The sequence below is a fragment of the Grus americana genome, chromosome 16, assembly GCF_028858705.1.
Source record: "Grus americana isolate bGruAme1 chromosome 16, bGruAme1.mat, whole genome shotgun sequence".
Classification (NCBI taxonomy): domain Eukaryota; kingdom Metazoa; phylum Chordata; class Aves; order Gruiformes; family Gruidae; genus Grus; species Grus americana.
The window spans coordinates 15,470,305-15,497,852 of NC_072867.1; the positions used below are offsets into that span (position 1 = coordinate 15,470,305).

A 27,548-nucleotide genomic window follows, 5' to 3' on the forward strand; every position below is an offset into this window, starting at 1 on the left:
GAGTAAGTCCTGCGCTGGAAGGCAGGTGTGCTGTGAGGGAGAGCCGCTCCCCTTCCCGAGCGGCGGGTACAAGGCTGCGGGCGGCCCCCGGCCCTGCCCGGCCCCTCAGCGGCAGGACGCGACCGTTACCCCTCAGGGCGGCGGGCGGCCGCTCGCGCCTTGGGATCTCGCGAGGTTTCGCCCCGCCCCGCCCCCTCTCGCGACTCTCTGGTGGGGGCGGGGCCTGCCGCCCGCGGGGCGGAGCGAAGCCGCGCGCTCCGGCTCCGCCCCTCTGATGAGCATTCTTTCCCCATCGTTACGTCATTAGAAGGCGCCGGGTAGCTGGAAGGCCCCGCGGGGGCTTTGACGGTGATGTCGCGCATTTAGGGGTGGAGGCGGCCGCCTGTAAACTGCGCCACCGCAGTGGTGGAGGCTCCTAAAATTCCCCGGTGGGAGCGGGGAGGAAGCGGGGGGTGCGGGTCGGTCTCCCGCGCGGGTCGCGGCGGGGGTTGTAGCGCCGCAGCGGGGCGCGCCGCCCGGCGGGTGTGCCCGGCTCAGGGTGCCGGCAATGCCTGGCTCCCGGGCGGCGCGGGCGGCGGCGGCGGCGCCTCGGCGGCGGCGTCTCCCGGGCTGAGCGGCGGCTCTGGGCCCGCCCGCGCCCTTCCCGCGGCGCTACCCCGCATCCGCGCGGAGTCCCGGCCCCCCCCGGCCCGCCCGGCCGGGGATGAAGCGGTGCGGCGGTGGCACAAAGGCTCCTCCGGGGCTGCCCGTTGCTTAGTGCGGCCCAGCGTCCCCGGCCTAACCCCGCCGCCGCCCCCGGTCCCTCTCGCCGCCTCCCTCCCTGTGTTGTGCCGCGCCGGCCGTCGGCCCCCGCAGCCCCGCTGTCCCTCGCTGGGGCCGGGCCGGCGGCTCCTGCCCCCGCCAGCCGCCCGTGGCCCCGCGGGAGGATGTCGGAGGATCACGAGATGGACAAGATGATCAAGGTAGGCAGGAGGCAGCGGCGCTCGGGGTCTCCCCGCCACCGGCCCCCGCTCGTCCCCTGCCTTGCGAAAGGAGATGGGCAGCCCGGGGCGGGGGGGGGCTGGGGCCCGGCGGGTCCCGGCGGGTCCCGGTCCCCCCTTCTCTTATGGCTGCGCCTCTGCTCCTCGCTGCTCCCCCGCCGGGACCCGGCTGCCCTGGGGCTCATCACCCGCCCCGCTCCGGTGTGGAGCGCCAGACACCGGGCAGGGAAATAGGAGCGGCAGGCAGGCAGCTTCCACGGGATCCGGCCTTGGGGGATCGGTGTTGAGACACTGAGACCGTGGGGAGCAGAACCGGGGCTGCTCGGGGTGGCCGGGAGCTGGGGTCCCTGCCTCACAGCAGTCCCCAGCTGCAGAGGCAACGCCGTCACCTCAGTCCGTCTCCGAGTTCCTGTTCGGATGCTGTCATGAAAACAAATCTGGCGTGTGGGATGTTTGTGTTTGGAGTGGTGGTAGAGGAGCCGAACAGATTCAGGATTTCTTTTTTTACAGCAAAAATCAGTGTGTGAGCTTAGCGCTTCCCGGTGAATCCTTCTGTGACCTGGCTGAGCGGATTTCCTGAAGAAGTTGGGGAAACCCTTTTGAGATAAAACAATGCTTTAAAGACTCTCTGCAGGCTCTTTACCTTGTGCAAAACATTTGCTGTCATGGATTCTGTATGCCTTCATAAATGCTTGTTTTAATAAGATGAATGAATTCCAGAAGGATCTGGGTGTAAAGACCTTGTATATTGGCATTTGCCACCTTTCTGTAGCCCTGCTATCTGCCACGATGGGATTTGTCTTTACAAAGATCATTGGGGGCAAAAATCAATGCAAGCGAAGTAGCAACACTGTTTTGTGTTGTTGAAATCTGGGTTGGTTTAAAATATGTGGGTCTTGCCTTTTGAATTAAAAAAGCCCGAAGTAGAAGGATGCCGAAGCACCGTGTTCAGGCAACCAGATTGTAATTAAACTATGAGATCAAGTATCGAAATTGTATGTTGTCTCTTCCTGCTTCGTTACCGGTCTTGGCACAGTGCGGGTGAAGTAGCTGTCTGGAAGGCTTTCAAAAAGGTTTTTCAAGTATTTCTGTGGTATTTCATGTGAAGGTATAAATATTTACATCAGAGCTCTGGGGAGTTAAAAACAAAACAAAAAGGCTGATGCAGTTGTGTAAGTATAGGGACGGTCCTGAATCTGCCTCCCGCCCCTCTCAGTTTGGAGGGGTTCTGACCGAGAACAGATTCTGGGCAAATCTTTTGGGTTAGAGGCATTGTCTGGATCTAAAACATGATTTAGTACTTTTATGCTGCTTTCTCTGCTTCTCAAACACTTGGTTATTGTTCAAGTTTGATTGGTTTTCACCTGCATCTGCAGGTTTAAGGTCTGTGATTCAAGATAGCGATCGCTGTTTAAGGCAAACCAGCCAAAGTTGAACGGCCGCGTGTTGGAGCAGCAGAGGTGGAGTTACGCTGCTTGTTGGCATTTCACTTGTTGAATGTGTGGAGTTTGTCCAAGCAGCAGTCTGCATACTTTTAATTGTAGTGAATATGCATTATTCTTAAAGCACCTTATTTCAAACCTTTTCCCATCGGTATTCAGGGAAACAGAGAGGTGCCTGAGCTTTTCCCGAGCAATCCTGATGCATGCCTAACCCTGTCTGAAAGCAGCTTGCTGGAGATCGAGCTCGGAGAAATCTCAGAATCCTGCCTTTGCAGGCTGTTAGCGTCCCAGACTGCTGACTCTGCATGGGAGGGTGCTCGAACCATTGTTTTAGGTACCCTGAGCTTGCTGAAAGGGAATCATGCTATGGGAGAGAGCTCAACTCTTAAAGTTTGTGTGAAACTTTTTTTGTAATTGAATACACTTCAAATTAGTTTATTCTCTTTGCCTACTGGAAATTAATGTAAGGAGTGATCAGAAGTTTAAAGTTCCTTTAACAGTAGGAGCACAAAAGTTTACTGTAAGAAATTGCACCGCTGCAGATTTTTTTGGAAGCGCGCTCTCCGACGCTCTTCTGCCTCCTCTGTTCCCAGCCGCAGCAGATTAGTTCCAGCTGACCTGTCAGCCTGTCTACGAGTTCAGTGCTGTGCAGCAGTGCTACTGTAAGGCACGTTATTCTCCAGATGTGGAGCTACGAACAGGATACCGTACCCTCTGCTGCCTGCATCCACAGTAATTTAAGCTAAATGAAGAGGCGAGGCATTTAGGCTTACCAGTTGAAATAGATTTTGATGTTTTCAGAGGGCAGTTTTATATCTGTACCTTTTAAATATTTCGCGCTGTTTGAATGTTAGGAACTCATGTTGATTTGCAGCTGCATATTCTCGGTGCTAGATTTGGAGCTCCTGTTTCTGAACTGGGAGATGTAAGCAATTCTGTACATTGATGGACGTCAGAGTTCTCAAATATGGTATTTCCTATCAGTAGGAAATAAACAGTGAATAGTGTTTCTTCATGCCTAGATTATTCATTTTTACTTCTAAGTTGTAAAGCTGCTTTTGAAGGAAGATTTGAATCCAAATCCAAGATTTGAATCTTTTCAGACCAACCTATGTAGATAAAAGGGTTAGGTAAGTTTTGGGGCAGGTAGGTCCTTCTTCGGATTTGGAACAGGAGCAGCAGACTTCAAAGCGCTGCAAAAAATAGCGAAAAATTGTTACCACTTAATTACGCTGTTGCTCCAGAGCACTTTGGTGTTTGCTTCTCCATTTTAGTGGCTTGACTTCACAACTGGAACACTAAGCGTGATCTTGAAGGCCTGTGCTGAGGAGGTGCTCCCCAGTTCAGAGAAACCCCTTCTCTGCTCATTAATGCTCTTCTAAAATTGTGTTTTCATTCCACCTGTGATGCCTTCAGTTCTCTGTATCTGAATATTCAGGCAAATTAAATTAGCTTTTCCCTAACAGGCTTTTCATGAGTGAAATTTATGTTAAATTGGTAAAGACAGTTTCTTGTGCTTCTATTTGAAAGCCACAAACCATGTGTGATCCACTATGCTCTTCTTCCCCTTTCTTTTAAAACTCTTCATAAAATCTCTAGTTAAAAGTTAAAGTTAACTTTTTCCTTTACACCTTTCATGGTAGTCATTCACGATGTACGTGATACCTGCTATACACTGTGTTAAAAGGCAATTTTTCCTTTCACATCTGTCTTTTTCCCTCTCTAATCCCTTCAAATCTTGTCTTAAATATCAGCTTTCTCTTGGTTTGTTTTCGATCTGTGTGGTTTGAGGTCTGGCTCCAGCCTGGCAGTAGTGTTCATCCACGATCCCGCGTTAGGGACTGCTGTTTTCAGTACCTCAGTTGAGAGCACGAGTGTTGTCCGTTTTCTCGTAGTTTGTAGCACGAGTGAATCCTGAAACGCTCCAGGCTTTGAATGGAAATTCACAGAAGCAGCAAAGCTGATGAGAATTAAGTTGCTTTGCGAGCAGTGGACTCTTCCATTTGTTTTGAGTGCATTTGGGAAGTATTTTACCTGTTTGCTTAAGCTTCTCCGGTACTAAGCTATTGTTACCAGCTCCTTTTCTTGCAATTTATTGGAAAGCATGGCTTTTTGAAAGGTGTTCCTGAACCATAAAAGAACAAAGGCGGAATTTTATGGTGTATATTCCTTAGTGACTTGAGTTTGCACACCACGTTTCTGCCGTTCAGCCCTGCTCTGTTGTTAGATTCCCATCTGTGTAAGAGCACGTGGCAGCGGCGTTGATCAAAATGCTGCGCGCTGAAGCTACGTTTGCATCCCGCCTTGTGACATGTTTAAGCGTGATAGCGCCCAAGCTGTGTCCTAACAAAACCAAACCCTTTTTATATGGATTTGGACAAAGGATTATAAACATGAGCCTGGTTCATTATCAGACAAGCTAAAACTAGTCATGCAGAGTTCAATTTACAGTATAATGAATCCAAACGTCTGAAAACCCTAAGAAAGCAGCAAAATATTTTTCCATTGTACTGCATGACCAAAAAATGCATAATAATGCTGAAATCGGGCCTTTGTGTTCCATTGTGATTGATCATTTATAGGTAGGAAGCAGGATTTAAGAGTTGGGGGGGAAAAGTGCCCTTGATACGCTTTCTGTATTAAAGGCGCAAGATCCCGCTTACTGTTCTCAGTAATCCTGTTTCAAAATGCCGGAGTGAGCAGCCTCAGCTGCGCGGAAATAATTTTAAACTGAGATATATTATTAGGTGAGCATTTGTGTTTAATTTTCCTAGGTGAAGCAAAACTCCAAAGCAGGCTCTTTCTCTGCTCAGGTATCTTGCAAATCAGGTCTGCTGAGCTGTTTTTTTTGGAAGTGATGTAGTAATTTATTATTTTATCTTTTTTTTTTTTTTTTAACTCTCTTTCCCCTCCCCCTGCTCCTTGTTGAATAGGAAACCTCCATTTTAGAGGAGTACAACATTAACTGGACTCAGAAGCTGGGAGCTGGGATCAGTGGTCCTGTTAGGTAAGACAATACACCTGCGGATTTGTATGTAATCTCAGCCTGTTTCGTTAGCTGTGGAGAAGTGAGTACGTATTTTCAATGTGCTAACAGCAGAGCGCTGTGATATGTGGAAGACTCTCTTCATAAACAAATAAATGTCTCTACTCCATGTGGGTCGCAGCTGATGTGTAAGCCAAGTATTGTCTTTTATGGGGTATGTTTGAAGTAAAAAGTCTTGTCTCGCTGCCATTTTCCGATTCTGGAAGAATCGATTGTAAAACGGTGGCGGCAGAAAATTCTGCTGAAACACCTTTGTCCTTTTGATACTGGTGTCAGTGTGGTGCAAAGGTCGCTGCTCCCGTCTATGGTATCATCACTTGGGGCATCAGCACTGCGTGCCCGATAGCTATTTTTACCAGCTATTTTTTTTTTCACATCATCATGTGAGGCCAAAGCAGATAGTGCCACGAGCTCTGCATCTCATACCACGCTTGCCCATCGTGAATTTCTAACCCCTGCAGGAACTGGACGCTTTTTGAAAAGCAAACATACGTTCTCTTTTCATCCAGAACTCTCCCTTTTGGGGAGCGGGAGTTTGCACAAGTGCTGGAAAACAAACGTCGGCGCCTCTCTGTTTCTGGGCGCTTGACAGGGCAATTGTCTTTTGCCACCGTTTATCTTCCTGTCCAGGCAATTGGTTTCTCCTCATTCATTTTCTGTTGCTGTGTTGCCTCTGGTCTTTATTAAAATATCCCTTTGGTTTTTATTCGTTTAGCTGCCTGTTAATATGTGGGCCCTTCCCTCTGACGCAGATCAATTGTTAAATGGGGGAAAGAGAGGGAAAAAAATGTGTGCGACGCAGTCAGTGGCCTTGCTAAAACGAGGATTTTCATTCAGAAACACTTTATTTATTGCAAACTACACCCTCTGTTGGAGATAGTCAGGCTGCCACTGTGTGGTTTGGGTTTTTTCTTCAAAAGTATCTCTTCAGGCTGAATGCCTAAAGTGCATTCTGCTTGTCTGCAGTTACCCTTTGCTCTGAAGTGCTTTTTCTGCGTTGCTGCAAATGTAACTTTGCGTTAGGCGCTTCTGTATAACATATTAGCTTGACGTGGAAGGCTGAAAACTGAGGCTTTCAAGCTGGGACGTGATGACTAGTGCCCTGTATATTCCAGATTGTGGGCATTCCTGTTAATTCCCATGCAGAGAGCAAACTCGTAACTACAGATCGATTGCTTGAAGTGTCTCTTTAATATTCTTGCTGACTGAATAATTTTATTGCTGTAATACCAGAGTCTGCGTGAAAAAATCCTCTCAAGAACGCTTTGCACTGAAAATTCTTCTTGATCGTCCAAAAGCTAGAAATGAGGTATAGTTCCTGTTTATACTGTCTGCCTTCTGAAACACCGCAAAATCTTGCCCTTTTGGCGAATCGTTGCAATGGTTTAAAAAAGAAATAGTAAAAAAAAGAGTGTTCTGCAGCTCTTGCTATGCAAGATTCCTTGGGTTTGATCCTCTAGCCTTGCTGTGCTCAGTTCCCTCAGTAGAGGATGAGGTGGTGGGTGGAACAAGGTCTTTCTAACTCTGAGTTTGCTGTAGGTGTTAGCTGTCTATGTGCAAGTGTCATTTTAGAGCTAGCGTTCTCCCTACGTCCCATGTAACGTAACATGAACAGTTCAGAACTGATTTTGTTTCCAAAATCCATCTCGCTCTTGGATGTCACTACTCTAAGAATTGCCAGGAATGCTTCAAGTTCCACTCTAAATGGTATGGGTTTATCTGTGTACCAGAAAGTAAATAATCTCGCTGATACTGTTTGTGACTTTCTGTGGCTGGCAGGAGCGTGCCAAGGTATCAAACTGTCAGTTTATTGAAAATGATTTCAGGTTGTCATGAAAGTGAAAGAAGCGTTAATTGTCCTCAAGGTTTAGGCAACTTCCACTTCTTGTTACTGAGGAAATTCTCATTTAAAATTCCCAAGGAAAAATAATCTGTTTCCAAAGAGAATCAAGCCCCTTGACTTGATTTAGCAGTCCAGGTAGCTTTAAATGGGGGAAAATTCCTTAGGTTTCTGTTTTGGAAAGTCAGAACAGGAGGTGAGGTTTTACGTGTTGGGAGTGCTAGACCTTGAGGCCATAGAAGGGGCCGGATTATGGAATTTCAAATTTTATTCACAAATTTTCAGTTTCAATCATATCTCTATTGCTACTTTAAAACCAGTTCAAGCTTTAAATTTATTTAAAAAACCCAAAGAAATAAAATATGGGGCTTTTTCTGGAGCTCTGCTGGGTTTGATTCCATGGTCTGTAACAATAGGTTGGCAATGTATGATCTTCTTGTCCTAGTTGGTCCAAGTAGTGTAATGGCTGTTGGTCACTCATATAAACACTTGTAGGCACTTTTATTTTTTGAATCATTTTAAATTGGGTGTGACTGGTGCTGAGCACACCTGGCAACACACAGGCTTGTGTCTGCCGTAGTCTTGGGGGCAGAGGGAGGAGCAGAACTGGTCAAGTACGTGTCACCGTGTACAGTAACGTTTCTTCCCTTCTCTTCAAGGTACGTCTGCACATGATGTGTGCAACACATCCAAATATTGTTCAAATTATTGAAGTTTATGCTAACAGTGTGCAGTTCCCACATGAATCCAGCCCAAGGTAAGATTACATAGGGTGATTCATTCCCACAGCTTGCTTTCCATGTTTAGGCCAAGGTATAGTGGAGTTTGCTTTTTTTTTTTTAATCGCAGTGTGACCAAAATGAATATTTATAGGGTGTTCCAGATACGATATCTATTCTTCAGACTAAGCAATGCTTGTTTTTTCCCCTGTCACTGCCCAGACCTTTGCATATTTAAATGAATTTGCATCCTTCACTACTGGTTTTGAATACATCTTCATTTCTTAGGTTTTTCATTGATTCAGTCCGATACCTGCATTGTCGGAGAGGGTATATTAGCTTCTAGCTTCTGTCCTGCTTTGATACTGCTTTGGTAGCTTGAATTCATTTGTAACCTTTGAGCCTCCTCCTGCTTTCAAAGCACTGTTAAAGCAGGATTGGAGCTGCGATTTTTGTTGCTACCTAGAATCCTAAGTGAGATCCTTTTAGATGATGGTGATGCCTGTGAGCCACTGGGAAACTGAGTGCCAGTCTTCATTTAAAAAAAAAAAAAAAGAGGAACAGATAATTGTTTCTAAAAATACTAGGTTCTGCCCTGTAAACTCTCAATACATTGTACATAAATGAACACAGCAAAACATGAAGCAGACTGACTATTTTTCATATGTTAATATCACTTGGATAAAAATGTTGTCTTCTAATTGGGTATTAGTTGGAAAAAAATTCAGAGCTGGGAGAATTAAAGAGCTGAGACCTGTCTTAGTCTCTGATATATCTGATTTTGCTGTGTGGCGAGAAGAACTAGGAAGTTCTGGAAGGATCTAGCAGTTTCTTGAGGTTTCTTGAGGATCTAGCAGTCCTGATCTTCACGCTTCCTATTCGTTGTCCTTCACAATTACGTCAATAAAACCATAAATTAAGATAATGAGGTACAATAGAGTATCCAGACTCAAAAGCATTAAAGATAATTCCTCAACCTTCTGCTTCTAAGTTTCCCATGAACATCTTTAGCGCCTAGGCAGATCGGTGTGTCTGCAGGGATGGGTGCAGACAGGTGTATGCTGTGCTCCAAGCCAGCTCCAGCCTGGAAGCTGTTTAGCCTGTTTAATGCAAGATTCTACCTGCTGTATTAATCATTGAGGGCAGAGTTATACATCGACGTGTTGAAATGGCTTCCAGGTCCAAACTGGCTTGCTGGTGGAAAGCGTGGGTGGAGTTTGCATGTATCTGTCTGCGTGCATCCATGTAGACATGTCCATGGTATTTGTTCCAGCTGGATGTGGGAGCCCAACATGAAGAGCAAACTGTAGATTCCTGGCTGACAATCAGTGAGTCAATTTGTGCTGGGAGCCAGAAAATCCTGCAGCTTACGCACTTAAAGGCAAAATTATGGAACCAAAATAGCTAGAACAACTGTAGAAGAAGCAAGTATATGTCTCTCTTTTGGCCTGCGTCAGTAGATATGAAGTATGCATTATTAGCTTAGCAATTCTGTTATTTTTTGATTATTCTTAATATAACAAAATGAAATGCTTTTGAACAGGGCTCGGCTCCTAATTGTAATGGAGATGATGGAAGGGGGAGAGCTATTTCACAGAATCAGCCAGCACCGGCACTTTACTGAGAAGCAAGCAAGCCAAGTAACAAAGCAGGCAAGTTAACACCCATGTATAAGCAAATCCATGACTGATAAGGCGAAAGTATTTAACAATTTCTTGGGATGGGGGGGTGGGAAAAAAGGAAGCTAAAATAATCCTCAGTTCTGATCCGATGATCATTGCCTGCTTTGTTATAACCTGACAATGCCAAAGTTTTAATAGAAGCAAAGAATTTGAAGGTGTGGGCTAGTTCTTCTGGGTTGGGACCCTGGTGTCTCTGCTGTGCTTAGCAATGGTTTTCCTAACCTGGTCTACAGAACACTTCACCAGAGCGCGCTCTGTTCTTGCACAATCTTCCTGCTGTATCCCTCGCTGTTGTTCTAGAAGTGTTCCGTCCAGCTGTCCGCAGGCTCTCACCAGGCCACGCGTGGCTCCTCAGCTCCAGTTTGAGAATCGCTCTTGGCCGTGACACAGACTTGGCATTTCTCTCACCTCTCACATGGGGTAGCAGACAATAACTTTATGTGTGTTCTAGGCCAGTGGTTTTCAAGCTGGGTCCTGGATTTGATTTTGTGGAAGATAACCACTATAGTGCATGTTTTCTGTACTGTTTGTTCTGATGTAATTTTTCCTTCCCCATTTCTCTAGGCAGCTCTCTCTTGAATGTTGTGGTTTATAGTCTCCCTGGTATTTATTACTAGAGGTTTTGGTGTCCATCAGGCTCTTTGTTGCTTAGCAGTGCATCTGGTGTGACTAGCTTATATCCTGCTAGAGTAGGCAGGATGACGAAGCGGAAGGGTCTCCATGGGATCCCCAGAGTCAGTTCCTCTCGGTTCTGGGGTGAGCTTGTTCCCTTTCAGTTCCAAGCTGTTGGATGACTTGTGGTGCCCAGTCAGGAAGCTTGGATTAACGGGGAGGTTGCAGAAAGAGAATATGGCTGTATGTTGTGATAGCCTTTCTAGGGAGCCACAACATGGGACCAGCAGGTTCCTGTTAAGGAGCCACAAGGCAGAAGGATCTTGCTGTTGAAATGGCTGAGCAATTCTGTGTGGGAATTGGCACCCGGGCACAAAGCTGAGGGCCAGAGTTGCCTTCGTTTGCTTCTTGCAGAGGTTATATTGGCATTCCAAACAAAAGATTTATGAACTGTAGGTGAGAGGCTATGCTGGAGACGCTAAGCAGTAAGCGTCCTGCTCCCACACCAGCGATCACTGTGGTGAATGAAGGAAGGAAAACATGACATGAGATATTACAGCATTTGATGTAAATCGTCGTGAGTTTATGAATATATCCATATCCTTGTCGCTTGCTTCCCCCTAAGCTGGGGAGATAATGTTTGGTACTGAGACAAAAAAGAGGGCCAAATAATTTCATCTTACTTTTCTGTCTTGTACTTTGACTTGTTTCCAACGAAATGGTGATGGTGCTGTTACTTTTTTGGCTTCACCCAACAAAGAAATTAGGTGGAAGTACAGAATTACTCTTGACAGTTTGTTTTCATGTCCTTTGGGCCGTTTGATTTTGACAATGCCAGGCAGTCTCTAGGATTAACATGTTGGGAAAGTATTTTGAAACTATACCAAAAGACAAGACTTTGAATTGAATTCTGACTGTGTGTACACTTGGGTTATTCATGTCCCAAGTCACCCTTTCCTTTAGTGTTTATACATAAGAAATTTGAAAGCAATGCTAAAGTCTTATTCTTTCACCTAGCAGTTCTTCATCACTGTCTTGAACTATGGGCCTTATTAGTTCCTTGTACCCAGCAATAGTTAAAACCTTGTCACAAGGCTGCCTCATTTTATTTTGGAATGGGTTTGTATTTGTTTCTGAGCTAAGTTAACACTGAAGTTCTCTTGTCACAGTAATTTGCAGTCTCCTAAGGACTCAGCGCTTCACCCAGGGTACTGCGTTTGGGCAGGATCTTACAGAAGCCAATAGGAATATTCCCAAATAAGGGTTGTGTGGCATTGCCTTTTGTTTCAGTAATGCTGTTTACGTATTTATGCTTTGGTTTTCTTAAAATGAATTGCACTTTCAAATGTACAGTCTGTAGAGTTTTCATGACTGGGTTACAGGTTTCTAAACCACAGCGGTGTAAGAAGCTGTCTTTGAAAGAATCGAGTAATGCATTTCTGTGTAATAACAGATGAAGTGAGTAAATTGCAGGTAGCAACATCAAGAATTATGGAATAAAACTGCCTGAATGTTCACTCTTCAGTCAGTAACAAATGCAATAAAATATTCACTGAAATATTGAAGCAAGACCTCGCTGTTGACTGTTAAACAGAGTGTAACTGCTGGAGAGCGTGCAAGCAAGTTTAGTGACCCAGTAGGCACAGCATATAAAAGGACACTGTCATGATCCGTTTCACTTCTGGGGGGGTGTGGGGTGTGGGTAATAATGCCCCAATTTAGTCAAACTAAAATGGTTGGGAAGCCCAGTACAACTTAGCTTTTATTTTCTGTTTGCTTTGAGTGAAATGCAAACTGAATAGCTTGGTGGGTTTCATTTCTTGATCATCGCTTTGCTGCGCTACTGAGCAGTATGGCCAGGCTTTTCTAAACTCAGAATTGTACCCAAGTGGAGTGAAAATGTTCGGGGTCTAAGCTGTGTTGGCAATGTCCTTTTTAAAGCTAATATAACTGTCCAGGCTAAAGGAGGAATTCTGTAATTGTAGTTGATTTATTGTGCCCTTTTTCAGATAGCTTTGGCTTTGCAGCATTGCCACTCATTAAACATTGCACATAGAGACCTCAAGCCTGAGAATCTCCTCTTCAAGGATAACTCTCTGGTAAGACGAAGACTTGGTACTCTTTGTTTACTGCCGAATTCTGTAAAATGGCTCGATGGTGATTTTCAGAATAGTTGTAAAATGACATTAAGGCAATGTTTTGGTGGCAAAATTAATGACTTTTTTTGGCTTCATGCTTTTTCCATACTCTAATCTGTGTTGGGTACAGGCTGTCCATGCTGGTGCTGTTAAATATGGGTCAGGTTCTCCACCTCAACGTAGACTCCTGCTTTGCTGAGGAGAAGATCAGCTCTGCCGCATTTTCTCCCTAAGTGTCATCAGGATGTTCTAACGTGAATTATAGATGCTTTGATGTATGCAGGCACTTGCCTGTTTCTTTCTTCTCCTGCTCATAACCACTCTACATGTGTGGTGACCCCCCCTACAATGTGCTTAGTGCTTTCCAAAGCTGAGAGGGGGGGCTGCTTTTGACCCAGAGCACCCAGGGAAACAAAACCAGATTGTTTCAAAGATCACATTATGACCTTTTAGCTGCTTTGTGGAATGGTAAGGGTATGAATATAAAAGAGGAGTATGTATGCCAAAGGTAAGATGAGTACAAGGCGAGCAGGATGTATTAGAAAAGCTGATACAATGAGATTTTGTAATGAAACCTCTCCTCCTTGTTTTAGGATGCACCTGTTAAATTGTGTGACTTTGGATTTGCCAAAGTAGACCAAGGTGACTTGATGACACCACAGTTCACTCCGTATTATGTAGCACCTCAGGTAACAAACGATTACAGTTCTAGGCTAAAGGGGAATAATGATCTTTATTGCCTGTGCCTCCATAACCACGTCACTTGAAAAAAAAGCCTTTGCTGCCCTGTTAAGGGTTTCTGGGCGCAGGAATCTTGAGTAATTGTATAGTAGCCACCTTTCAAGATGGAGTGCCACAGGGACCTATTGATTACAGCAGGAGATGGTGAGGCAAATTTCCCAGACTGGGCTCTTAGCACTGGCTGATTGCTGATGCCTCCTGACTCTCCCAGGCCCAACTCCCACTGGTGAGACTGCTCCAGGATTTTGACAATTGGCATTTAACTGTATTAAAGAGGTTGTTTTGGAAAAGTCCCTGCTTTGCAATCCTTCTTCCAGCTCAGGCTCATGTGAGATTACATTAAAAAGAACTATGCTGAAACAAAAAGGTTCTGTAAAGGCAATTGCTCAAAAAGAGGGCAGTGCCAGAGGGTTACCCGTTCACCTTGGCTTGCCCCCCTTGTCAGTATGCATTAGGACATAATCTATAATTACAGACAGGCTGGTTTTGTAGCGCTGCTCCTCTTCTGTGCTTTGTGTTGGAGTCCTGAAGAAAATGAAAACTGCAGAAAGATATTTAATTGCAGTACCGGGCATGTCGGCAGCCTTCAAAGACTAGGAACAGCAATTGCAGAGCTCATACCATGTCACAGTCCAATGCCCTGAAAATGCCTCCTCAGCTGGAGCCTGCTGGCGAAGGGCAATGTGCACTACAGGCAGGGGTTTTAAAAGAATTGAACTGCCAAACCTGTGAAAAGCTTTTCCTGAGCATATTTAAACTGAGATTTTTTTTTTTAATTTTTTTAGAAATACAGAAACATGGATTTGAGCAGTGAGGGACAAATTTGATTTGATTTGTTCATGGGAGAGGCAAAAAGGGACATCTCTGGAGCTAGGGTTACCCTCCAAACACATTTTAAGTTCTAGTTCCAAAGCACGGATGTGTTAGAGTTTTTGAACAAAAGAGGTGTGAGCAATCGCTTTAATTCAGGCAAAACTGGAATTTTCATCCAAAGCAGCAAAATATTTTTAGCTGAAATTTTCCCATGTAGAAAGTTCCAGCCTTCCTTAGGAAGAACGGTTTGAGTTTGGCAGAGTCTTCAGTAGCTGGAATAAGTTAACCTAATGGAAAAACATCAGGCTTCTTTGGCATAGGCATTGCGGTTTGTGGTGCCTCTAAGTGAGATGTATTTTTCTTTTTTTTTCTTTTTTTTCTTTTTTTTTTTCCCCCTCCTCTCATGGTGACAGGTATTGGAGGCACAAAGACGGCATCAGAAAGAAAAATCTGGTATTATCCCCACCTCTCCAACACCTTACACTTATAACAAGGTAAGCTACGAAACAGTCCACAAGTCAATATCTTCAAAGCACAGTGTCTTCCCCCCTCCCCACCCCCTGATATATCTGCTGTGGAAGTAGTCTATAGACACGGTTTATCACCTAAGGAAATAAACTTTATTGCCCTGAAATTACACACTTATGACGAGAAGCAATAAAGTCATTCTGATCTCTGTGACAGGAATATATCTAACCAGTAGTCAGATATCTCACACCAAGTAAAAAGCAGGATCTACAGGAAGCAGTAGGGAAATGTCACGTTGCTTGCTACTTTGCGTACATGTGTATTTTCAGCTGTAAGGGGGTAGTATCTTTGGGGCTGTGTTTCTTAAAAGTGGGGTTCTTTCAGCTTTTCTAAAAGCTGTGACAGCATGACCAGGTATACAGTGGTATTTCTCCCCTTAAATGTACTATGTTCAGAGCAGTTTTCATTCAGTCGAACTGGCAAATCAGATGATCATGATCTGTGCAGGTAGCTGTCTTTCTCAGTTTAGAAGTGATGCGCTAAAAGGTGCTGCTGGCTCTGCATTCTTTCTGATGGAGTGAATAAGGAAATGCACGCTTGGCCCAAGCCTAATTAATGATCCTCTAATTAGAGGAAAAATGTACAAACATTATTAAAAGAGCACTAAATAAAAGATTTTGGAGTGAGTAGAGAGCGTGACCATGTGGGAAATTCTTTCGCCTCCACAAGAGGCTGGTTCAAAGGAATCCTCTCTTCTGCTGTCGCCCAGAGTTTTCGGACATGCGAAGCACTTTTTAGGCTTGTTCAAGCAGCTGTGGTGGTACCTTGGCTGTATCGGGGATCTTCTGCAATGACCGACAGTGTATTGTGTTTTCTGTAGCAATAGGCCATGGGCAATAACAACTGCTGTTGGAGTCTTGCAGGGTGTCAACACAAAGTGTGCTGAAAGGTTATACTCCTTTTTGGTCATTCCAAAACATTTTCTTCCACGTCAGCATCACTGTCTCCTGCTGGCTTAGCAGTGTTTGAACCACTGAGTGTTTTTCTTTCAGAGTGTCAATTTTAATTAAAGTTAGCTGGTTTCTGATTGCAATGCTAAGTATCTACACTGATTCCAGCTTCAAGGATGGTTGTTTAACCCACCACATGCTAGAGGGGGTAGTTTGATATGTAGTGTTATATTTTAGTAGCCTTAGAGAGCTAAAGCAAAGACGAGCAGAGAGAGCTTTCGCTGAATTAGTCTGCATGGGTTTTGTGATCATGAATCTGCCTTCTTCAGGGTTGTGATTATCTCTTTCTCCACTCTGGAGAAACAGCTTGATGATTGAAGCCAGACACTTATAAAAAGAGTTTTCAGGTGCCAATAGTCTTTTTAATACAGACTTTCTTCTGCCTTCTCTTGAATGAACCCCAGTCACAGGAAAAGTTGTTTCTTATAAATTTTGAAAGTCTCACAAGGCTCAAGAACTCCACTTCTGTGGATTGAAGCAGATTTACTCTCCAGTACCAGCCCTCTCCGTGAGACTTCCCTCTCTTTTGTTGTAAGAGGGTAGATGGAGTTCCAGAGACACCTAGAAGTGGTTGCTAATGCTCAGCGGTTGTTCATGCTGGTAACTGTTTGACAGCTGGTTTGTTCTTTTCATGAAGCAAAGAGCCCTGGCCACGGCAACTGACACAAAATATGGCCCTTGTGCAGAACAGAAGAACCTTGAAAACAGATACCAACTGGAGTTAAGTCATATACTGACAAGGTTCAGCTGCCTTGATCTTCTGGGATTTACAGTGTGATACAGCGATTGTGTTTTCATGTTTCATTTAAAAAACTGATCGGTCACTCTGAACTGCTTTCAGTCATGGTGACAGTAGCTGGAAAGGCTGCTGGAAGAAGCAGCCTCATCCTTACCTTGCCAAAAGCAGCATCTGGCATATGCCTAGTTCCCCAAAATAGACTGTGATAAACTCCCAGGTATACTGTCCTTCCACAGCACTTTGGAGCCTGAATGGAAATGCTTGTGATTCACCTTTGTGATCAGCAGCTCTATCCCACAGATTGAAATTGGAGGAAGAAACCACATTTTTGATTCCTTGAGTATTTTTATTAAGCTGCATGTGTATTGGGTCAACTATAAGTGTGTATGTCATGGCTGGACATGGGATTGACTCTTGAGAAGCAGAATCTGGGAACCATATCCACAAAGAATTGAGAGACCTGTTTCCTACTTACATGCCTAAAATCCCCTTCATTTCATTAGAAATTATCTCCAGTCACTGGAAAAATGATGAGAATTTAGGTACCTAAATAGGAATTTAGACTTGTAGAACAATCCGAGATTGGCTTAAACAGCTTGCTGAAAAGCATACATATGTGGGGTAAATCCTTGGCGTTTCTTTTGTTACCAACATCCACATGTTTTGTAGAAGCCAAGAGCCAAGGGTATGATTTAATGATCAGTGTGAGCTGATCTAAGTGTATTCCCTCCAGCAGGAAACAGCCTCACCCTTGCGGGGCCCCTTCCTTGGGTCAGTGTTGATCCAGTCAAAAACCAGTTACTGGGGTCGAGGATTCTCTCTTGGAGTTTGTCCATGCAGCATCATGAATGCCGGTGCTGTCCCAGAGTAGGTGGTAGAATATACAGCCTGGGGCAGACAGGGTGGTGCTGAGGTTGCTTCAGCTGGCAGCCGTGCTGACTTCTGTCTGTCTAAACCGATGGCAGAACCTCCCCGGTTCCCCAAATCTGCCCTTGCATGTCTTTCAACAGTCACCTGAACCTGGCTGGAGTTCAGGCTTCTGCTCACACTTGGCTGTGTGTTCCTGACCATCCTTGTGCTGGCATAAACCTTTGGGAGTCCCCTGGAGGACTGATACGGCTGGAAACCAAGCCAGGGAAAATAAATGATTAGCTTTACGAATGCTAGCGTTGGCACAAAAGAAGCATTGGGAATGGATGGCCAGGATCAGAGCAGGTTCTACCAGCCCTAGCCTACACCGTGCCATAGCCAAGTGATAACGGAGCTGCATCCTTAAGGATATGGTCCCACAGAAGCTTAAACTGAAGTCTAGGCTGTTATGATCCTCTTCCCTTCTTCCTGAGTAGTGTCTATGTTATGCGAACACACGGTGATCCAAATGGGGAATAGATCTGGCCTTCAGCTCCTTTACCGAGCTGGTTTTTGGCTGGATCCGCTCCCTGGATGAACTTGTTCTGTATCACTTCAGCAGTAAGACTAGTGCAAGGGCAGGGAGGGAGCTGCAGGCTGGGGGGGAGGGCAGGAGGGAGCTCAGCATAAGCAGCTGTGAAATAGCGCTCCTGGCTTTCTGAAGCTGCTTCATCTCCCTGACTTTTAGGACGTGTGTTTTTCATTAGATATCTCTGACTAAGTATTTCTGCTAGCTTGTTTTTGTTTGATGGTGTTTCTTTATTTAGTCTCACATCCTAAAAACATCCCGCTGTATTCTGTTTTACGTTCTGATATTGAGAGGTTAGGATTCAAGTATCCTGAGAGATGTAATAAATGCACAGCTTGCTCACACCTCTGACGCAGTGGCTGTTTCCGTATGATTTACCATCGCGTAGCACAGAGTTACAGAAGCGCTTTCTGTAAACAAGATACTTTTGGGTACTAGGAGTAGTTTAGCTTGGCAGCATGGAGTTATCTTGTGCTTATGTATTTATCCACGAAGGTCCTCAGATGGACCTTTACAAGGAGCTGAGCTGTATTTCTGTTTTCTTAGGAATCACATAGAAATTTAACATAGCTACACCACTGCTTGCTGCAAATTGCGCCCCAAAGTGATCGTTTCCTTGCTTTCAGAGCTGTGACTTGTGGTCCCTGGGTGTCATTATTTACGTGATGCTGTGTGGATACCCTCCGTTTTACTCCAAACACCATAGTCGGACAATTCCAAAGGACATGCGGAAAAAGATCATGACAGGAAGTTTTGAATTTCCAGAGGAAGAGTGGAGCCAGATCTCAGAAATGGCGAAAGACATTGTGCGAAAGTGAGTCAGTTGAGGAAAATGTTGTATTGCTCTTTGCTTATATTAAGAAATTGGAAAATCACTTGAAAGTGCGTTATCACAAAGGACTTATTTTTCCAAAGGTGGGGGGAATTGTCTGCAGCACATACAGCAAAAAATTTTCTGTTATATTCCACACAAATGAAGTCTGGTAAATATTTTTCTTTCCCTCTCTCTTCCCCCCCCCTCCCAACTGTTGTGTTCAATTTTTGATGTCTCCTGTCTCTGAAGTTGCTAGAGTGCATTGTGCGTTTAGCCTTTAAGGGGAACGGGTACGCTGTCTTGCTTCAGAGCAGTATTGACAACTGGCTGCCACATCTGCAAGTGCTCTCTAGGCACGTATCTTCTATGATAATGTTGAAACCCCTGTTAAAATCAGGGGGCATTTAGGTGGTGTAGTAGGATCTGGTAGATCTGTCCCTTGAAACCCTGTGCACATAATACACAGTTTGAAAGGAGTCAAGAGAGGGGCTTGGAAATGGAGATTAAGATCTGTCAGAACGTGTCAGAGATATGAGATAATGTTTTGGATTAATATTTTATTCTAAATGCTAATGGAAAGTGTTTTTCATGCAATGCCCGTCTCTCAATTGCAGATGTTTCAGACTGTGCTCCCATGGTCCTGTTTGAAAGCAAGAATGTGGCACTGACTAGGTCTTGACCTCACTGTTTTTTAAAATGTGTGAAAGACTTACTGCCTTTGCTTGTATCACCAGAGAAACTGGAAGAATAAAAGCAACATAGGAAAAAAGCAATCCATTAAACAATTTTAAAATGTCACTATCTCTTCTGACATGCTGTAAAATCTCCAAGGACTTAATACTGTTTGGAAAGGGTACCGGGACCTGTTTATAGCAGTGCAGAAGAGCCCACAGCATTTCACCAAATAAACTGCAGATTATGTTGCGGTGAAATGTCCGTTTATACCAAGGTCAACTCTTTAGCCTCACTCAGAAGCTCCACAGTCAAAAGGTTTCATTGTCTTTTAAAACAGCGATGAAACTCAGCTGACAGAATGTTGTTACTTGAATTCAGTTCACTTAATTCTCTCACTGAGGGTATCAGGACTCCCTTTCCTGCTTGTCTTTTCCAGCCAGTGAGCCTGAACCTGTGTTTATGGTGCAGGAACACATTTAGACTTTATATAATTCTGGATAAGTTTACGTTTTATTTATGTAGACTGCTATTCACATGGAGTCTGGCTTCTGGAGGTCAGAGCTTGCATTCAAGCAGCTGCTTCCTTTCAAGCACGTTGAGCTGATTTCTGACCTCAAGCTTTACGAGCTGGCGTGCTTGATAATAGGTTAGGGCTTTGAAAACCTACGGAAAAGGAATGCATGCATCTTGGGTCTTGTATCAAAACTGAACTTACGACCAGTTTGGCAGCTTGGCCTTGCAAGTAAAATTCATGAGTTAGCCTGTGGTCCTGCTGACATTTTGTAAAAGTTCTTTCCACTTTCTCGGTCCATTAAACAATTCTGCTTTGCAGCCACGAAGCTGATTTAGACTATTGTCTGAGAAAGTGTGACAGACTCATCAAGTCATTCTGTTTCTAATTTTGACTCTTGAGATAACTTGTCGACACTCTGAAATTTTACTTTTCTTATTAAACAGTTGAGATTATCATGAGCATATGAGTTTATCTGCAAAATCTCTTTCCAGGGTTTCATTCTAGTAAAATGTAATTCCATGGAGTTCTCAGAGATGTCAGAATAAAGTTCTCTCTTATTTTGAGGTGCTGTAGCCTGCCAAAGCATCCATCACTTGAGGCTTTTGCAGGGGGAGAAGAGCTAAAATGCTGCCGTGGTGAAAGCAGTTTATTCAGCAAACAGCTTTCCAACTTTGAGACTTTGTCTTACTTCACCATGCCCAGAGTCCTTGGTATGAGTATAGAGTATTATGTGGATGAGGTCTAGATGTGCATTTCCAGAGAGTGTTGGTCTGGATCGTTTCCAGTTCATCTGGAAGATAATTTCCCAGCTGGGAGGATGTGAACGTAGAGTTCGGCAGAACACAAGTATTACTAAAATGGCCTTCAGCACCTTTCTTTGTGCTGTGTTGCTGAATATAACTGAATGAGCTGTGATAGCGTTAAAATATCACCGCAGCAAGGGTCGGTGAGGCTGATAGAAAGTCAGACTGCTTTTGGGTCAGCTTAGCGTTTTAGTTGTTAGGAGTGTCTTTTTTGGTCCCTCTAATGCTTAGGGATTGCTAAGAGCTCTGATCCCATTCTAAACCAACAAAGACCCCTTTATGGACTGATTGATTCCTCTTCCAGGCTGCTGAAGGTCAAACCTGAGGAACGGCTGACCATTGAAGGTGTGCTGGACCATCCCTGGCTCAATTCCACTGAGGCACTTGATAACATCCTACCCTCTGCCCAGCTGATGATGGACAAGGTCTAAACAACATTTTATTTCATCAAGAACGTTGCTTAGGAGAGCTGGATAGCGCTTGGATGGTTTGAGTGTTTTCTTTCACATGGTAGAGATGATCCTTTGTCCTATTCAGCCTCTGTGAGGTTGGGATATATTGTCCCACAGTCAATGACTGTAGTTCTAATCGTGTCTTGCATAATGCAAACCTGATTTTTAGTTGTGCATCTCTGAAATAAACAGGATTACAGGATTTTGGTGCTTTTTTTTTTTTTTTTTGTCTGTGGCTAACATTGTCCATATATTGTTCTTTAATTCACAAAGAAGCTAATTAAAACATCAAGCACAACTCTTTTCATTCCAGGCAATGGTTGCAGGGATACAACAGGCTCACGCAGAACAACTCGCGAACATGAGAATCCAAGACCTCAAAGTCAGCCTCAAACCCCTTCACTCCGTCAACAACCCAATCCTGCGCAAAAGGAAATTACTGGGGTAACTCTCGAAAGCTGTTTCTGAAAGACAAAAGCGTAGGCAGCCGTGATGCCGGGAGAATGACTTTAAGCATGTCACAGGTTCATTCAATTGTAACCGTGCTCCTGAATTTCTGATTCGGCTGACACTCTTCACGCTGAAGTGGGTAGTTGGAGTCAAGTAATACTTGAATAATATGTTGAGCCTTCCAGGATATGCCAGTGAGGGCAGGAAGGAGATTGGGTAGTGTTATTGTATGACATAGGTAGGGGAACAGGGCTGTTATGGGAAGATGGGTCACGTGTTGAGCAAGGGAGGGCAAACTGGGAGAAAACTCCAATATTTTTTTCTGATCCTTGTGTTTATTTACTGAAAAAGTCAGGTAATCTCTCTCTCTTTGTCGGAGTTACCTACCTGAAAAATAGGATAATGCATTTTACGATTACCCTTACTGGAATTAATTTAAAGGAATAGTTTTGTTTTGTTGTTGGCTTTTTTATTTTTAAAGTGGTCTCATAATGCAGAACATTGTTATAAGTAATGCTGAATGTAGCTCCCAGTCCCAGCTTTCCAGAGAGTGAAAGAGCGTCTTATACTGGTGCAGTTATGCAACGCGTAACGGACTTGAGTTGCATTCAAATTTTAATTGTTTCCTCCTTGTTCTTTTGCAGCACTAAGCCAAAGGATGGTGTTTATATCCACGACCCTGAGAATGGAAGTAACGACTCCAACGTGGCTCTGGAAAAGCTGAGAGATGTGATTGCTCAGTGCATTCTACCACAGGCTGGTAAAGGTTGCCACTTTTACGAAAGTTACATTCCTAAACATGCAAGACACTGACTTTTTACTGTCATCGGTCTGTGTCAGTAGTGAGGATGGATAAACAAAACTCCTGTTGTCCTAGTCAGTCTCAAGTGGAAAGCATTGTCTGTGGACTGTAACTTTGGTGCATGCCTAAAATTAGTGTCAACAGCGACGTGTGGAGCTGTTAAAAAACCTTTCAAACAAGAGTGTCTGCTTTCAAACCAATTTCCTCGTTTGTGTGAGGAGAGGAGGAATAACCGCACGTACTGTTTACTGAAGCTGTGAATGTTGCTGCGAGGCAGAATGACAAACCTCCTGTTTATCTTTGTTCTAAATAGGAGAGAATGAAGATGAGAAGCTGAATGAAGTGATGCAGGAGGCATGGAAGTATAATCGAGAGTGTAAGCTGCTGCGAGACACTCTTCAGAGCTTCAGCTGGAATGGTGAGGAACTCATTCTCTTCCATGGAAAATGGTGCTAATGCTGGGTGAAAGGGGAAGCAGTGACCTTCTTATATGGGAATAAAACCAAATTTCTTGACTTTGTGTCACACTGATTTAGGTTTTGACACTGGTTTAGCCCATCTGCCAGCATGGATGTTCTAGAAACAAGGTTGAAAGTTCTGCTTTAAAATTTCTATTTGAGGTTCAGGGTAGAGTTTTCAAAGGTGCCAAGTCACGTAGAAACGTAACAGCACAGATGGATCAGCACTTCAGAAACAGCTTTAGCTGTTCTGAGCTGGTTTCCTTCCAGCTGTTTATTACGCTCTTTCTGCCGGAGCCTGCTGCCCTCATCTATGTCAGCACAACATCTCTTCTGCTGAGTTTGTTAGGGAACAGAATTAAACTAGGCCAGCTGCCTTGAGGCTGTTTGGCTGGCTCCTTGACAGAACAGGGTGGCAGAGGTGGCGGCCCCCAGGAGCAGATGCTGATGAATATAAGGGGACCGGGGACATCAGCCAGGTTCACAAGGGCTTGGCCGTGCCTTTTCCTTAGTGTATGACTCCGGCCGTGATTGCTTTCCTCCCTGTGCCCAGCACCAGCTAACTACCTCTTCTTCTCTCTTTTTTTTTTTTTTTTTTTTTTTCAGGCAGAGGATTCACAGATAAAGTGGATCGACTAAAACTGGCAGAAATAGTAAAGCAAGTTATCGAAGAGCAGACAAACTCCCATGACTCTCAATAGCTGGAGCTTCTTAATCTTATTTTTTGTACCATTTAAGATTTATTCTTTAACTGTAAAAAGTATTTTTATGTAAATTAATAAATCATAATTATTTCATTAAATTTCCATACTGCTTGAAAATGCTGTATAGTTGTAGATACAAAAAAAAAAATCATTGGTACTGTAATATTTTTTTAAAACTCAGTTCCTTGAGGTATATATGATCACTTATGTACTGTTAATCATGAGTCCCCCAGATGGGGCAAATTATATTGTTAAAGACCATTCTTTTTCTTAATAACCAGTTGCAGAAGCTGCCTTCCATCTGCTATACATACAGCCAGCTGCAATGACTATGTATGTGAACAAGACAGCCACAGTTTCTCAACACCCTGCTCAGTAAGTACTTGAAGCAAGTGCTGTGAAACACAAACTTCGTAGCTACCCTTTGCACCTAAATTCTGAGGCTTTATGTAGAGGCGACTAAATAGCCTTCTGTTTCGCTAGATGACCCGAGAGCCACGCTTGGCCTTGCCAAGGGCACCTGAGTCCGTATCCTTGCTGTATGTTTCAGTTCTCATCAGCAGCCCTCCTTTTTTTTTTTTTTTTTTTTTTTTTTAATTTCTTCTTCCTTGGACCTTCTTTAAGGCTTAGCCCTCTTTCTTCTTCCCCATCTTCCTCAGACTTTTTTTTAAGGCTGAATTGGCCATTCAGCATAAGGCTCCTCTTTTTATCATATTCTTCTATTCTGCTGTCGAACAATGTTCTAATTATTATTTTTATTTTCATGGTGGGATCTTCTACGGACAACAGTGAGTGTGGGGTTCATTTGCTTCGGCCCCAGATCAGCAGCTGTGTGTGTTCCACCCAGGTACTCCATTCTTTCCTTTCTAGAAAATCCAACACCTGGTTTCAGACTTGTCCTCTTGTTTGGAAGAGCTCATCCTGGCAAGGGTCGTAGTGCTGCTGTGTGAATCCACCGGTGATCCTTCTCTTGTGTCACCCTCTGGAGTCCAAGCTCCCTATCGCTTTGATGCCTTCGAGCTCCTCCTGGGGACAGACGCAGGGCTGCTCCTTGACACACGTCCTTAACGCTGCCTGGACCATGAGGCTGCCCAGGGCAGATTCTTACACTAGTCTGGAACATTGGCTCCAAAAGCTGCTTTTTTTTTTTTTTTTAATTTTAATTAAAGAAACAAATGAAAAGAATCTGTACATATTTCTAGTTTTCTACCTTCTGATGCTTTTCTTTCTTTTGAGACTGGTCGAAGGCTTTTTATAGACATATTTTGGTACTAAACCTGTGCAGACGTTGAATGAGTTTGGTCTGCAGACTGAAGTGCCAATTCAGGGCTATTAGTAATGACTCTTGAACATTATTGTTATATTTCATAGCTCATTAATTTTGGGTTTACATTTACAAACCTGAGCCATGAATCTCCAATTTACTCTTACAGCAGTCCAGCCTTGTTCTTTCTTGTCTTTTTTCTATACCAGACTTCCTTGTAACCTTTAGCTTGGATGGCAAACCAGTGTCTGACTCTTTCTATAAAATTTTGTAAACAGTGACTTAGTTTTTCTACATGGAGATAACTTCATTTCACGTTCTTCGTCAGCACCTTGTCAGCTTTCTTTTCATCCTGTTGATGGTTTTCCAATGCCTGATTTATTGCAGAGTAAGAACCGCAGTCCCTACTTAACCATCACTTTCTCTGATGGGAACAGGGAGGTTTTTCTGTAAGCCGGAGTTGTACCTCTGACACTACATGGAATATTTGTGCACTGACACGTTATCGATGACAACTGTAGAGATTTAGCAAGAGACAAGAGTATTTGTAATTTCTTGGTAGTATCGGCAAGTTTGCAGGCCCTATTATATGCGTTTCTGTCCTTGCCCAAAATTCTAGGTCATGTCAGCATCCACACAGTCTTTAATGGATTATTTCCTTTTTAACTTGAAATCCCATGTTTTTTTCTGAGAAATCTCATTGTAATGAAAATTTTAAGTGTAGCAAATAGAGACATAAACAAGGAGATCATCTTTGTTTGAACAGGAATGCAAAAAATTCCCCACAAAAGCGCTTTGCAACTCTGGCCTCCAAGGAGGAAAATACTCGGGCGGTTTCTTGGTGCCAGAACTTGATAGCAGAAAAAAACGGATCAGATTGTAGCTACTCTCATGGTCAACACACGGTGCAGTCCGCGGAGACTACTGCTGCGCCACAGCCTGACGGATCCGAGCACCCTGTGAGTAACGCGGGGTGTCACGCGCTGGGACCTATTTTTATTTTTCTCCGGCAGATTGCTCCGGTGTTGAAGGTGACAGTAGCGAGGCTCGTATGCCGTTGTGTAACGGTCGCTAGGAAATGGCTCCAGCCTGTTTCTGCAGTACCGGTGCGCGTTCGGTGTAGCGGGGAGCACCTTGGGGTGGGAGAGCAACACCCAAGGCAGCTCAGAAATAAGGAGAGGAGGTGGGATCTGACTCTGCGTTAGAGGGTCCCTCCTTTCGTCGTGGTCGTTTCAAGCTGTTGCTGAGGTGGGGACATCGGTGACTGGCCGTGAAGTGTTTGGGTGTCTGGAGGGAAGTCAAATTTCTTAAGGGCTTTTGTGACTAAGGATTTTTTATGGATTTACTAGAGATTTTATTGTGTGCGATAAATAAGAATGGCCTGATCTAAAACAGAGGTGGGGAGGGACAGATTAAGAAAACACAATTTGAAGATTCAAGGTCAAATGGTTTTATTTCTATGAGAAGGTTGATTATTTTACTCTTTAAAAAGTTATGTTCTAGATTTCAAAATTAAATACACTTTAATGGATGCATTTCCATATTTTAAAGTAGTTTTTTACTTTCTCCTTCCTGTGTTTTTTATTTTTCAGTTGTTGTAAATGCAAGATACCTTGTCTTGATTATATAAGGTTTTACTTGGTAATAAATCTACTGATTCTTTATAGCAGACTGTGAATATTGTAAATATCTTGAGATGGAAGGGTTGTGTGGGATCAAAGAAGACATTCTTTGTACAAACACTAAAAGGATATGAGAAAGCTCTGTAGGGGTTTTTTTAGAATTTTATTTAAGAGAAAAATCTCTGAAATCATTTGACCTTTTCAAAATTTTATGTATATCTGACTTCTCCTGTGACTTGATTATTTTAAGCTATATATGTATGAAAAAGGTAGAAGAATTTGACTAGGCGAAAGAGTTTCCAATTGGAAATAGCAACATGTCAAAGTTTTGCTGACATTACTTCAGGTTTTTCTTTGGGAAATCTGAGTCTGTCCTCATATGTCATGTTTAACTTCTCTGTATTAAAATGTTTTCATGTCTCCTTTTCAGTGTTATCTGTAATATGTTTATTTTGGATCAGTATTATATTGTAAATATTATGCATCCGTGTATATAAATGATTTTACTAAACTTAAAAGTTACTGGCTGCTTTTGCTTGGTTCCCAAGTGCCCGTAGTGGAGAAGGGAGGAGGGAAGGAGAGCTGTGGCTGGAGGGAACAGCACCCCGCTTCGCTTCTCCTGCCACCCCCAGACCTGTCCGGCCGTCCCGCCTGCCTTACAAATGGGAATAAGCACTTTGCTTTAGATTTTGCAGGAGTGCCGTGAGGCTTTGAGATGAAAGAACGACTGACAGGATAGGCTGGATAAAGCCCTAGAAAAGGGTGTGCTCTGCCTGGCACCTGAAATAATTTCTTTTAAGCATTGCAATTCCGTTAGATGGCAGCAGTACATGCCCAGGCTACCCGTTAACCCCAGGGTCTGTAGGAGTTTTCTTGTAGCCACGACTTTGGGCAGTCAGGGAAGAGAGGGACGCGTTGTTCTGTGTTTGGTGCCACTTCCCCTGGCAGAACGGCTCCTCCGTTTCCAAGCGTGTTCTTGGGGGCAGGAGCTGGGAACCAGTTTCTTTAGGATGCCGATCTTTGCAGGGTGCTGCGCTTTGCTGAAGGTGGCTGAAGCGGGAGCGCTGCAGGGACTTGTGGCACGACTGGCAACCTGGGAGGCACCGGTGGATGAGAAACGGGTCAGCCTTTGTTCAGGTTGGAGTGCTTCTCCTTGCCTCTGCGGCGGTCAGCCCTCCTGAACACAGACTGGTGCCGTCAAGCACGGCACTTGCACGCTTCCTGGCTCTGGAAATAGTTTCATTATCCTCGAGCGTGGTTTGATGGGCTCGTTGACGTTATCCAGATAGACCCTTGTCACATGAGCATTTCGGAACAAAATG

At 44.1% G+C, this 27,548-nt stretch overlaps 1 protein-coding gene across 9 annotated transcripts; it reads left to right on the top strand.

Annotated features, from left to right (window-relative positions):
• The first annotated feature begins 330 nt into the window (after window positions 1-330).
• On the top strand, window positions 331-26,744 carry MAPKAPK5 (MAPK activated protein kinase 5). Of its 9 annotated transcripts, none has more exons than XR_008579472.1 (16): window positions 331-962; window positions 5,356-5,429; window positions 6,702-6,777; window positions 7,968-8,065; window positions 9,571-9,683; window positions 12,335-12,420; window positions 13,053-13,148; window positions 14,427-14,507; window positions 18,295-18,482; window positions 20,779-20,899; window positions 21,240-21,370; window positions 22,021-22,142; window positions 22,492-22,596; window positions 23,243-23,294; window positions 23,622-24,187; window positions 25,371-25,383. XR_008579472.1 is itself a non-coding variant. In XM_054843920.1 (16 exons), exons 1-16 carry the CDS (start codon window positions 927-929, stop codon window positions 24,406-24,408), a joined length of 1,671 nt encoding a protein of 556 aa, XP_054699895.1. In that variant the 5' UTR covers window positions 331-926; the 3' UTR covers window positions 24,409-26,744. The 9 variants fall into 9 exon arrangements, 7 of the variants coding, with proteins under 7 accessions (XP_054699895.1, XP_054699899.1, XP_054699898.1 ...); XM_054843920.1 differs by having other exon boundaries at window positions 23,622-23,715; window positions 24,211-26,744; XM_054843924.1 differs by having other exon boundaries at window positions 23,622-23,715; window positions 25,371-26,744.
• Window positions 26,745-27,548: the final 804 nt, after the last annotated feature.

Excerpts from the sequence above, each read along its gene's own strand:
- MAPKAPK5 (XM_054843920.1), top strand. The coding sequence starts at position 927 with ATGTCGGAGGATCACGAGATGGACAAGATGATCAAG. Across the intron at positions 21,371-22,020 it reads CGCAAAAGGAAATTACTGGG|CACTAAGCCAAAGGATGGTG; the intron begins GTAACTCTCGAA and ends GTTCTTTTGCAG. Across the intron at positions 22,143-22,491 it reads TCTACCACAGGCTGGTAAAG|GAGAGAATGAAGATGAGAAG; the intron begins GTTGCCACTTTT and ends TGTTCTAAATAG.